General features: G+C 62.4%; 1 protein-coding gene across 1 annotated transcript in view; it reads right to left on the bottom strand.

The window, feature by feature from the left end:
* The window catches only part of LOC124027068 (tuberin-like), a gene marked incomplete at its 5' end in the record, with an annotated part of 7,395 nt that extends 6,676 nt beyond the window's left edge, over positions 1–719 (bottom strand). The window contains one exon of the mRNA XM_046339619.1: positions 633–719. Within this exon, the coding sequence (XP_046195575.1) occupies positions 633–719 (87 nt within the window). The remainder of the gene's footprint in view (positions 1–632) is intronic.
* Positions 720–12,087: the final 11,368 nt, after the last annotated feature.

Genomic DNA, 12,087 nt, shown 5'->3' with positions numbered 1-12,087 from the left:
TACAAGTGTGTTTCAGACTCATATGTACCTTCCTCTGGAATCTAAATGTCGTCTCCGGTCCACACAGGGTTTATAGACTACTTGTGGTCTTGTGTGGACAGGAGGGGACATTACATATTGTACCAACCCCCCTAAATAAACAGCAGAAAACACAAGGTGGAATTTCTAAACGTGTTTGTGCATCTGCAGTGTGTCCCTTGTTAGCCAAATGTTAGTCTAGCTGCCAGCTACCCAAACCTGCAGCTAGTCTAGCGGCCGGCTACCCAAACCTGCAGCTAATCTAGCTGCCAGCTACCCAAACCTGCAGCTAGTCTAGCGGCCGGCTACCCAAACCTGTAGCTAGTCTAGAGGCCGGCTACCCAAACCTGCAGCTAGTCTAGCGGCCGGCTACCCAAACCTGCAGCTAGTCTAGCGGCCGGCTACCCAAACCTGTAGCTAGTCTAGAGGCCAGCTACCCAAACCTGTAATAATCATGGTTGAATTCCAGACCGATTGGCCCCCATTGATCTTCTCCAAGCCCCGAGGCAAAGTATGTAGAATTGTAGGAATTTGATCACAAAATTACAAACATCTCTCTCCACCCCGTGGCAATATGTGGATTGCAGGAAATGTTTAGATTCATCTGGTCTCACCTGTCCAGCTCCGACAAACACCACTCCAATCTTATGGGTATCATACGGAGGCATCTGGTCCAGAACCTTCACCGCTCTGTCGATCAGCTAGGGGGGGGAGAGAGAGAGAGACACTGTCGATCAGCTAGGGGGGAGAGAGAGAGAGCGAGAGAGAGCGAGCGAGAGTTGGAGGAGAGAGCGAGCGAGCGAGAGTTGGAGGAGAGAGAGCGAGCGAGAGAGAGTTGGAGGAGAGAGAGCGAGCGAGCGAGAGTTGGAGGAGAGAGAGCGAGCGAGAGAGAGTTGGAGGAGAGAGCGAGCGAGCGAGAGACAGTTGGAGGAGAGAGCGAGCGAGCGAGAGAGAGTTGGTGGAGAGAGCGAGCGAGAGAGCGAGAGAGTTGGAGGAGAGAGCGAGCGAGAGAGTTGGAGGAGAGAGCGAGCGAGAGAGTTGGAGGAGAGAGCGAGCGAGCGAGAGAGAGTTGGAGGAGAGAGCGAGCGAGAGTTGGAGGAGAGAGAGCGAGCGAGCGAGAAAGAGTTGGAGGAGAGAGAGCGAGCGAGCGAGCGAGAGTTGGAGGAGAGAGAGCGAGCGAGAGAGAGTTGGAGGAGAGAGAGCGAGCGAGAGAGAGTTGGAGGAGAGAGAGCGAGCGAGAGAGAGTTGGAGGAGAGAGCGAGCGAGAGAGAGTTGGAGGAGAGAGAGCGAGCGAGAGAGAGTTGGAGGAGAGAGAGCGAGCGAGAGAGAGTTGGAGGAGAGAGAGCGAGCGAGAGTTGGAGGAGAGAGAGCGAGCGAGAGTTGGAGGAGAGAGAGCGAGCGAGCGAGCGAGAGTTGGAGGAGAGAGCGAGCGAGCGAGAGTTGGAGGAGAGAGCGAGCGAGGAGAGAGCGAGAGTTGGAGGAGAGAGCGAGCGAGCGAGCGAGAGTTGGAGGAGAGAGCGAGCGAGCGAGCGAGAGTTGGAGGAGAGAGCGAGCGAGCGAGCGAGAGTTGGAGGAGAGAGCGAGCGAGCGAGCGAGAGTTGGAGGAGAGAGCGAGCGAGCGAGCGAGAGTTGGAGGAGAGAGCGAGCGAGCGAGCGAGAGTTGGAGGAGAGAGCGAGCGAGCGAGCGAGAGTTGGAGGAGAGAGCGAGATGCAGCGAGCGAGAGTTGGAGGAGAGAGCGAGCGAGCGAGCGAGAGTTGGAGGAGAGAGCGAGCGAGCGAGCGAGAGTTGGAGGAGAGAGCGAGCGTAGGAGGAGAGAGCGAGCGAGCGAGCGTTGGAGGAGAGAGCGAGCGAGCGAGCGTTGGAGGAGAGAGCGAGCGAGCGAGAGTTGGAGGAGAGAGAGAGCGAGCGAGAGTTGGAGGAGAGAGAGAGCGAGCGAGAGTTGGAGGAGAGAGCGAGCGAGCGAGAGTTGGAGGAGAGAGAGCGAGCGAGAGTTGGAGGAGAGAGAGCGAGCGAGCGAGAGTTGGAGGAGAGAGAGAGCGAGCGAGAGTTGGAGAGAGAGCGAGCGAGAGAGAGTTGGAGGAGAGAGAGCGAGCGAGAGAGTTGGAGGAGGAGAGCGAGCGAGAGAGAGTTGGAGGAGAGAGCGAGCGAGAGAGAGTTGGAGGAGAGAGCGAGGAGAGAGTTGGAGGAGAGAGCGAGCGAGCGAGAGTTGGAGGAGAGAGCGAGCGAGCGAGAGTTGGAGGAGAGAGCGAGCGAGCGAGAGTTGGAGGAGAGAGCGAGCGAGCGAGCGAGAGTTGGAGGAGAGAGCGAGCGAGCGAGAGTTGGAGGAGAGAGCGAGCGAGCGAGAGTTGGAGGAGAGAGTTGGGAGGAGAGAGTTGGAGGAGAGAGAGCGAGCGAGAGTTGGAGGAGAGAGCGAGCGAGCGAGCGAGAGTTGGAGAGAGAGTTGGGGAGAGAGAGCGAGCGAGAGTTGGAGGAGAGAGCGAGCGAGCGAGCGAGAGTTGGAGGAGAGAGCGAGCGAGCGAGCGAGAGTTGGAGGAGAGAGAGCGAGCGAGCGAGAGTTGGAGGAGAGAGAGCGAGCGAGAGAGAGTTGGAGGAGAGAGAGCGAGCGAGAGAGAGTTGGAGGAGAGAGCGAGAGAGCGAGCGAGCGAGAGTTGGAGGAGAGAGCGAGCGAGCGAGAGTTGGAGGAGAGAGAGCGAGCGAGAGAGAGTTGGAGGAGAGAGAGCGAGCGAGCGAGAAAGAGTTGGAGGAGAGAGAGCGAGCGAGCGAGAGTTGGAGGAGAGAGCGAGCGAGCGAGAGTTGGAGGAGAGAGCGAGCGAGCGAGAGTTGGAGGAGAGAGCGAGCGAGAGAGTTGGAGGAGGGAGCGAGCGAGCGAGAGTTGGAGGAGAGAGAGCGAGCGAGAGTTGGAGGAGAGAGCGAGCGAGCGAGAGTTGGAGGAGAGAGCGAGCGAGCGAGAGTTGGAGGAGAGAGCGAGCGAGCGAGAGTTGGAGGAGAGAGCGAGCGAGCGAGAGAGTTGGAGGAGAGAGAGCGAGCGAGCGAGAGTTGGAGGAGAGAGCGAGCGAGCGAGAGTTGGAGGAGAGAGCGAGCGAGCGAGAGTTGGAGGAGAGAGCGAGCGACGAGCGAGCGAGAGTTGGAGGAGAGAGAGAGCGAGCGAGCGAGAGTTGGAGGAGAGAGAGAGGAGTCGAGCGAGAGTTGGAGGAGAGAGAGAGCGAGCGAGAGTTGGAGGAGAGAGCGAGCGAGCGAGAGTTGGAGGAGAGAGGGAGCGAGCGAGAGTTGGAGGAGAGAGCGAGCGAGCGAGAGTTGGAGGAGAGAGCGAGCGAGCGAGCGAGAGTTGGAGGAGAGAGCGAGCGAGCGAGCGAGAGTTGGAGGAGAGAGCGAGCGAGCGAGAGTTGGAGGAGAGAGCGAGCGAGCGAGCGAGAGTTGGAGGAGAGAGCGAGCGAGCGAGAGTTGGAGGAGAGAGCGAGCGAGCGAGAGTTGGAGGAGAGAGCGAGCGAGCGAGAGTTGGAGGAGAGAGAGAGCGAGCGAGAGTTGGAGGAGAGAGAGAGCGAGCGAGCGAGAGTTGGAGGAGAGAGCGAGCGAGCGAGTGTTGGAGGAGAGAGCGAGCGAGAGAGAGTTGGAGGAGAGAGCGAGCGAGCGAGCGAGAGTTGGAGGAGAGAGCGAGCGAGCGAGCGAGAGTTGGAGGAGAGAGCGAGCGAGCGAGCGAGAGTTGGAGGAGAGAGCGAGCGAGCGAGCGAGAGTTGGAGGAGAGAGAGAGCGAGCGAGCGAGAGTTGGAGGAGAGAGCGAGCGAGCGAGCGAGAGCTGGAGGAGAGCGAGCGAGCGAGCGAGAGTTGGAGGAGAGAGCGAGCGAGCGAGAGTTGGAGGAGAGCGAGCGAGAGTTGGAGAGAGTTGCGAGGAGAGAGCGAGAGAGCGAGCGAGCGAGAGTTGGAGCGAGCGAGAGAGTTGAGGAGAGAGAGCGAGAGTTGGGAGGAGAGAGCGAGCGAGCGAGCGAGAGTTGGAGGAGAGAGCGAGCGAGCGAGCGAGAGTTGGAGGAGAGAGCGAGCGAGCGAGCGAGAGTTGGAGGAGAGAGCGAGCGAGCGAGCGAGAGTTGGAGGAGAGAGCGAGCGAGCGAGCGAGCGAGAGTTGGAGGAGAGAGCGAGCGAGCGAGAGAGAGAGTTGAGGAGAGAGCGAGCGAGCGAGCGAGTTGGAGGAGAGAGCGAGCGAGCGAGCGAGAGTTGGAGGAGAGAGAGCGAGCGAGCGAGAGTTGGAGGAGAGAGAGCGAGCGAGCGAGAGTTGGAGGAGAGAGCGAGCGAGCGAGCGAGAGTTGAGGAGAGAGCGAGAGAGAGTTGGAGGAGAGAGAGCGAGCGAGCGAGAGTTGGAGGAGAGAGCGAGCGAGCGAGCGAGAGTTGGAGGAGAGAGCGAGCGAGCGAGAGTTGGAGGAGAGAGAGCGAGCGAGCGAGCGAGAGTTGGAGGAGAGAGCGAGCGAGCGAGCGAGAGTTGGAGGAGAGAGCGAGCGAGCGAGAGTTGGAGGAGAGAGCGAGCGAGAGTTGGAGGAGAGAGCGAGCGAGCGAGCGAGAGTTGGAGGAGAGAGCGAGAGCGAGCGAGAGTTGGAGGAGAGAGAGCGAGCGAGAGTTGGAGGAGAGAGCGAGCGAGCGAGAGAGTTGGAGAGAGAGCGAGCGAGCGAGCGAGAGTTGGAGGAGAGAGCGAGCGAGCGAGCGAGAGTTGGAGGAGAGAGCGAGCGAGCGAGCGAGAGTTGGAGGAGAGAGCAGAGCGAGAGAGCGAGAGTTGGAGGAGAGAGCGGAGCGAGCGAGAGTTGGAGGAGAGAGCGAGAGAGCGAGCGAGAGTTGGAGGAGAGAGAGAGCGAGCGAGAGTTGGAGGAGAGAGAGCGAGCGAGCGAGCGAGAGCGAGGAGAGAGCGAGCGAGCGAGAGTTGGAGGAGAGAGCGAGCGAGCGAGCAGAGAGTTGGAGGAGCGAGCGAGCGAGCGAGCGAGAGTTGGAGGAGAGAGCGAGCGAGCGAGCGAGTTGGAGGAGAGAGCGAGCGAGCGAGCGAGAGTTGGAGAGAGCGAGCGAGCGAGCGAGCGAGAGTTGGAGGAGAGAGCGAGCGAGCGAGCGAGAGTTGGAGGAGAGAGCGAGCGAGCGAGCGAGCCGAGCGAGCGAGCGAGCGAGCGAGCGAGCGAGCGAGCGAGCGAGCGAGCGAGCGAGCGAGCGAGCGAGCGAGCGAGCGAGCGAGCGAGCAGTTGGAGGAGAGAGCGAGCGAGCGAGAGAGCGAGCGAGCGAGCGAGCGCGAGCGAGGAGCGAGCGAGCGAGCGAGCGAGAGTTGGAGGAGAGAGCGAGCGAGCGAGCGAGAGTTGGAGGAGAGAGCGAGCGAGCGAGCGAGAGTTGGAGGAGAGAGCGAGCGAGCGAGAGCGAGCGAGCGAGCGAGCGAGCGAGAGTTGGAGGAGAGAGCGAGCGAGCGAGAGTTGGAGGAGAGAGCGAGCGAGCGAGAGTGGAGTGAGGAGTTGAGCGAGAGTTGGAGGAGAGAGCGAGCGAGCGAGAGTTGGAGGAGAGAGCGAGCGAGCGAGAGTTGGAGGAGAGAGCGAGCGAGCGAGAGTTGGAGGAGAGAGCGAGCGAGCGAGAGGAGAGTTGGAGGAGAGAGGAGCGAGCGAGCGAGAGTTGGAGGAGAGTTGAGAGCGAGCGAGAGAGCGAGCGAGCGAGCGAGAGTTGGAGGAGAGAGCGAGCGAGCGAGCGAGAGTTGGAGGAGAGCGAGAGTTGAGGAGAGAGCGAGCGAGCGAGAGTTGGGAGGAGAGGAGCGAGCGAGCAGAGTTGGAGGAGAGAGCGAGCGAGCGAGAGTTGGAGGAGAGAGCGAGCGAGCGAGCGAGAGTTGGAGGAGAGAGCGAGCGAGCGAGCGAGAGTTGGGATTTGTTTGAGTTGGAGGAGAGAGCGAGCGAGCGAGAGTTGGAGGAGAGAGCGAGCGAGCGAGCGTTGGAGGAGAGAGAGAGCGATGAGCGAGAGTTGGAGGAGAGAGCGAGCGAGAGTTGGAGGAGAGAGCGAGCGAGGAGAGTTGGAGAGAGCGAGCGAGTGTTGGAGGAGCGAGAGAGTTGGAGGAGAGAGCGAGCGAGCGAGCGAGAGTTGGAGGAGAGAGCGAGCGAGCGAGCGAGTTGGAGGAGAGAGAGCGTTGGAGAGTTGGAGGAGAGCGAGCGAGCGAGCGAGAGTTGGAGGAGAGAGCGAGCGAGCGAGCGAGAGTTGGAGGAGAGAGCGAGCGAGCGAGCGAGAGTTGGAGAGAGAGAGCGAGCGAGCGAGAGTTGGAGGAGAGAGCGAGCGAGCGAGCGAGAGAGAGAGAGAGCGAGCGAGCGAGAGTTGGAGGAGAGAGCGAGCGAGCGAGCGAGCGAGAGTTGGAGGAGAGAGCGAGCGAGCGAGCGAGAGAGCGAGCGAGAGAGAGCGAGCGAGCGAGCGAGAGTTGGAGGAGAGAGCGAGCGAGCGAGCGAGCGAGAGTTGGAGGAGAGAGCGAGCGAGCGAGCGAGAGTTGGAGGAGAGAGCGAGCGAGCGAGCGAGCGAGAGAGGAGCGAGCGAGCGAGCGAGCGAGCGAGAGTTGGAGGAGCGAGAGCGAGCGAGCGAGCGAGAGTTGGAGGAGAGAGTGAGCGAGCGAGCGAGCGAGAGCGAGCGAGAGAGCGAGCGAGCGAGCGAGCGAGCGAGCGAGCGAGCGAGCGAGCGAGCGAGCGAGCGAGCGAGAGAGAGAGCGAGCGAGCGAGCGAGCGAGAGTTGGAGGAGAGCGAGCGAGCGAGCGAGCGAGAGTTGGAGGAGAGAGCGCGAGCGAGCGAGCGAGAGTTGGAGGAGCTTAGCGAGCGAGCGAGCGAGCGAGGCGAGAGCGAGCGAGGAGAGCTTGGAGAGCGAGCGGCGAGCGAGCGAGAGTTGGAGGAGAGAGCGAGCGAGCGAGCGAGAGTTGGAGGAGAGAGCGAGCGAGCGAGCGAGAGTTGGAGGAGCGAGCGAGCGAGCGAGCGAGAGTTGGAGAGAGAGAGCGAGCGAGCGAGCGAGAGTTGGAGAGAGAGAGAGCGAGCGAGCGAGAGTTGGAGGAGAGAGCGAGCGAGCGAGCGAGAGTTGGAGGAGAGAGCGAGCGAGCGAGCGAGAGCTTGAGGAGAGAGCGAGAGAGAGCGAGCGAGAGTTGGAGGAGAGAGCGAGCGAGCGAGCGAGAGTTGGAGGAGAGAGCGAGCGAGCGAGTTGGAGAGAGTTGGAGGAGAGAGCGAGCGAGCGAGCGAGAGTTGGAGGAGAGAGCGAGCGAGCGAGCGAGAGTTGGAGGAGAGAGCGAGCGAGCGAGCGAGAGTTGGAGTTGGAGGAGAGAGCGAGCGAGCGAGGAGCGAGAGTTGGAGGAGAGAGCGAGCGAGCGAGCGAGAGTTGGAGGAGAGAGCGCGAGCGAGCGAGAGTTGGAGAGAGAGCGAGCGAGCGAGCGAGAGTTGGAGGAGAGAGCGAGCGAGCGAGAGTTGGAGGAGAGCGAGCGAGCGAGCGAGAGTTGGAGGAGCGAGCGAGCGAGCGAGAGTTGGAGGAGAGCGAGCGAGCGAGCGAGAGTTGGAGGAGAGAGCGAGCGAGCGAGCGAGAGTTGGAGGAGAGAGCGAAAGGAGCGAGCGAGCGAGAGTTGAGGAGGAGAGAGCGAGAGTTGGAGGAGAGCGAGCGAGAGTTGGAGGAGAGAGCGAGCGAGCGAGCGAGAGTTGGAGAGAGAGAGCGAGCGAGCGAGAGTTGGAGGAGAGAGCGAGCGAGCGAGCGAGCGAGAGTTGGAGGAAAGAGCGAGCGAGCGAGAGTTGGAGGAGAGCGAGCGAGCGAGAGTTGGAGGAGAGAGCGAGCGAGCGAGAGTTGGAGGAGAGAGAGCGAGCGAGCGAGAGTTGGAGGAGAGAGAGCGAGCGAGCGAGAGTTGGAGGAGAGAGAGCGAGCGAGCGAGCGAGAGTTGGAGGAGAGAGCGAGCAGAGCGGAGGAGGAGAGAGAGCGAGAGTTGGAGGAGAGAGAGCGAGCGAGCGAGCCAGAGTTGGAGGAGAGAGAGGGAGCGAGCGAGAGTTGGAGGAGAGAGAGAGAGCGAGCGAGAGTTGGAGGAGAGAGAGCGAGCGAGCGAGAGTTGGAGGAGAGAGAGCGAGCGAGCGAGAGTTGGAGGAGAGAGAGCGAGCGAGCGAGAGTTGGAGGAGAGAGAGCGAGCGAGCGAGAGTTGGAGGAGAGAGAGCGAGCGAGCGAGAGTTGGAGGAGAGAGCGAGCATGGAGAGAGAGAGCGAGCGAGAGTTGGAGGAGAGAGCGAGCGAGCGAGAGAGAGAGTTGGAGAGAGAGAGAGAGCGAGCGAGCGAGAGTTGGAGAGAGAGAGCGAGCGAGCGAGAGTTGGAGGAGAGAGAGCGAGCGAGCGAGAGTTGGAGGAGAGAGAGAGCGAGCGAGCGAGAGTTGGAGGAGAGAGAGCGAGAGTTGGAGGAGAGAGCGAGCGAGCGAGAGTTGGAGGAGAGAGCGAGCGAGTTGGAGGAGAGAGAGCGAGAGTTGGAGGAGAGAGCGAGCGAGCGAGCGAGAGTTGGAGGAGAGAGCCGAGCGAGCGAGCTGAGAGAGAGGTTGGAGGAGAGAGCGAGCGAGCGAGCGAGAGTTGGAGGAGAGAGCGAGAGCGAGCGAGAGTTGGAGAGAGAGCGAGCGAGCGAGCGAGAGTTGGAGGAGAGAGCGAGCGAGCGAGCGAGAGTTGGAGGAGAGAGAGCGAGCGAGCGAGAGTTGGAGGAGAGAGCGAGCGAGCGAGAGTTGGAGGAGAGAGCGAGCGAGCGAGCGAGAGTTGGAGGAGAGAGCGAGCGAGCGAGCGAGAGTTGGAGGAGAGAGCGAGCGAGCGAGCGAGAGTTGGAGGAGAGCGAGCGAGCGAGCGAGAGTTGGAGGAGAGAGAGAGCGAGCGAGAGTTGGAGGAGAGAGCGAGCGAGCGCGAGAGTTGGAGGAGAGAGCGAGCGAGCGAGCGAGAGTTGGAGGAGAGAGCGAGCGAGCGAGCGAGAGTTGGAGGAGAGAGCGAGCGAGCGAGCGAGAGTTGGAGGAGAGAGCGAGCGAGCGAGAGTTGGAGGAGAGAGCGAGCGAGCGAGAGTTGGAGGAGAGAGAGCGAGCGAGCGAGAGTTGGAGGAGAGAGCGAGCGAGCGAGCGAGCGAGAGTTGGAGGAGAGAGCGAGCGAGAGCGAGCGAGAGTTGGAGGAGAGAGCGAGCGAGCGAGCGAGAGTTGGAGGAGAGAGCGAGCGAGCGAGCGAGAGTTGGAGGAGAGAGGAGCGAGCGAGAGTTGGAGGAGAGAGCGAGCGAGCGAGAGTTGGAGGAGAGAGCGAGCGAGCGAGAGTTGGAGGAGAGAGCGAGCGAGCGAGAGTTGGAGGAGAGAGCGAGCGAGCGAGAGTTGGAGGAGAGAGCGAGCGAGCGAGAGTTGGAGGAGAGCGAGAGTTGGGGAGAGAGCGAGCGAGCGAGAGTTGGAGGAGAGAGCGAGCGAGCGAGCGAGAGTTGGAGGAGAGTTGGAGGAGCGAGCGAGAGTTGGAGGAGCGAGCGAGCGAGCGAGAGTTGGAGGAGAGAGCGAGCGAGCGAGCGAGAGTTGGAGGAGAGAGAGAGCGAGCGAGCGAGAGTTGGAGGAGAGAGCGAGCGAGCGAGCGAGAGTTGGAGGAGAGAGAGCGAGCGAGCGAGAGTTGGAGGAGAGCGAGCGAGCGAGCGAGCGAGAGTTGGAGGAGAGCGAGCGAGCGAGCGAGAGTTGGAGGAGAGCGAGCGAGAGTTGGAGGAGAGAGCGAGCGAGAGTTGAGGAGAGAGCGAGCGAGCGAGAGTTGGAGGAGAGAGAGAGCGAGCGAGCGAGAGTTGGAGGAGAGAGCGAGCGAGCGAGCGAGAGTTGGAGGAGAGAGCGAGCGAGCGAGCGAGAGTTGGAGGAGAGAGCGAGGAGCGAGAGTTGGAGGAGAGAGCGAGCGAGAGAGAGTTGGAGGAGAGAGAGAGCGAGCGAGCGAGAGTTGGAGGAGAGGAGCGAGCGAGCGAGAGTTGGAGGAGAGAGCGAGCGAGAGAGAGTTGGAGGAGAGAGCGAGCGAGCGAGCGTTGAGAGGAGGAGGAGAGAGAGCGAGCGAGCGAGCGAGAGTTGGGAGGAGCGAGAGAGCGAGCGAGCGAGAGATGGAGGAGAGAGCGAGCGAGCGAGAGATGGAGGAGAGAGAGAGCGAGCGAGCGAGAGTTGGAGGGAGAGAGAGAGAGAGCGAGAGTTGGAGGAGAGAGCGCAGCGAGCGAGTTGGAGGAGAGAGCGAGCGAGAGAGAGTTGGAGGAGAGAGCGAGCGAGCGAGCGAGAGTTGGAGGAGAGAGAGCGAGCGAGCGAGCAGAGTTGGAGTGAGAGAGCGAGCGAGCGAGCGAGCGAGAGTTGGAGGAGAGAGCGAGCGAGCGAGCGAGAGCGAGAGTTGGAGGAGAGAGCGAGCGAGCGAGCGAGCGAGAGTTGGAGGAGAGAGCGAGCGAGCGAGCGAGCGAGAGTTGGAGGAGAGAGCGAGCGAGCGAGCAGCGAGAGTTGGAGGAGAGAGCGAGCGAGCGAGCGAGAGAGAGTTGGAGGAGAGAGCGAGCGAGCGAGCGAGCGAGAGCTGGAGGAGAGAGCGAGCGAGCGGCGAGCGAGAGTTGGAGAGAGCGAGCGAGCGAGAGAGAGTTGGAGGAGAGAGCGAGCGAGCGAGCGAGAGTTGGAGAGAGAGAGCGAGCGAGCGAGCGAGAGTTGGAGGAGAGAGCGAGCGAGCGAGCAGGAGAGTTGGAGGAGCGAGCGAGCGAGCGAGCGAGAGTTGGAGGAGAGAGCGAGCGAGCGAGCGAGAGTTGGAGGAGAGAGCGAGCGAGCGAGAGTTGGAGGAGAGAGCGAGCGAGCGAGAGTTGGAGGAGAGAGCGAGCGAGCGAGCGAGAGTTGGAGGCGAGCGAGCGAGCGAGCGAGAGTTGGAGGAGAGAGCGAGCAGCGAGCGAGAGTTGGAGGAGAGAGCGAGCTGAGCGAGCGAGAGTTGGAGGAGAGAGCGAGCGAGCGAGCGAGAGTTGGAGGAGAGAGCGAGCGAGCGAGAGTTGGAGGAGAGAGCGAGCGAGCGAGCGAGAGTTGGAGGAGAGAGCGAGCGAGCGAGGAGTTGAGGAGAGAGCGAGCGAGCGAGCGAGTTGGAGGAGAGAGAGCAGCGAGCGAGAGTTGGAGGAGAGCGAGCGAGCGAGAGTTGGAGGAGAGAGCGAGCGAGCGAGCGAGAGTTGGAGGAGAGAGCGAGCGAGCGAGCGAGAGTTGGAGAGAGAGCGAGCGAGCGAGCGAGAGTTGGAGGAGAGAGCGAGCGAGCGAGCGAGAGTTGGAGGAGGAGAGAGCGAGCGAGCGAGAGTTGGAGGAGAGAGCGAGCGAGCGAGAGTTGGAGGAGAGAGCGAGCGAGCGAGAGTTGGAGGAGAGAGCGAGCGAGCGAGAGTTGGAGGAGAGAGCGAGCGAGCGAGAGTTGGAGGAGAGAGCGAGCGAGCGAGCGAGAGTTGGAGGAGAGAGCGAGCGAGCGAGCGAGAGTTGGAGGAGAGAGCGAGAGTTGGAGCGAGCGAGCGTTGAGGAGGAGCGAGCGAGCGAGCGAGCGAGAGTTGGAGGAGAGAGAGCGAGCGAGAGTTGGAGGGAGAGAGAGCGAGCGAGAGCGAGAGTTGGAGGAGAGAGAGCGAGCGAGAGAGTTGGAGGAGAGAGAGCGAGCGAGAGTTGGAGGAGAGAGCGAGCGAGGAGTTGGAGGAAGAGAGCGAGCGAGCGAGCGAGCGAGTTGGAGGAGCGAGCGAGCGAGCGAGCGAGCGAGAGCGAGCGAGCGAGCGAGCGAGCGAGCGAGCGAGCGAGTTGGAGGAGAGAGCGAGCGAGCGAGAGTTGGAGAGAGAGCGAGCGGCGAGCGAGAGTTGGAGGAGAGAGCGAGCGAGAGAGAGTTGGAGGAGAGAGAGGAGGAGAGAGCGAGCGAGCGAGCGAGAGTTGGAGGAGAGAGCGAGCGAGCGAGCGAGCGAGCGAGCGAGCGAGCGAGCGAGCGAGAGTTGGCGAGCGAGCGAGCGAGCGAGCGAGAGTTGGAGGAGAGAGCGAGCGAGCGAGAGTTGGAGGAGAGAGCGAGCGAGCGAGAGTTGGAGGAGAGAGGCAGGCGAGAGTTGGAGGAGAGAGCGAGGAGCGAGAGTTGGAGGAGAGAGCGAAGGGAG

This window comes from Oncorhynchus gorbuscha, unplaced genomic scaffold, assembly GCF_021184085.1.
Source record: "Oncorhynchus gorbuscha isolate QuinsamMale2020 ecotype Even-year unplaced genomic scaffold, OgorEven_v1.0 Un_scaffold_2920, whole genome shotgun sequence".
In the NCBI taxonomy this organism is placed as follows: domain Eukaryota; kingdom Metazoa; phylum Chordata; class Actinopteri; order Salmoniformes; family Salmonidae; genus Oncorhynchus; species Oncorhynchus gorbuscha.
The sequence above is the reverse complement of the archived record's forward strand: the minus strand, read 5'-3'. Positions and strand labels throughout refer to the sequence as shown.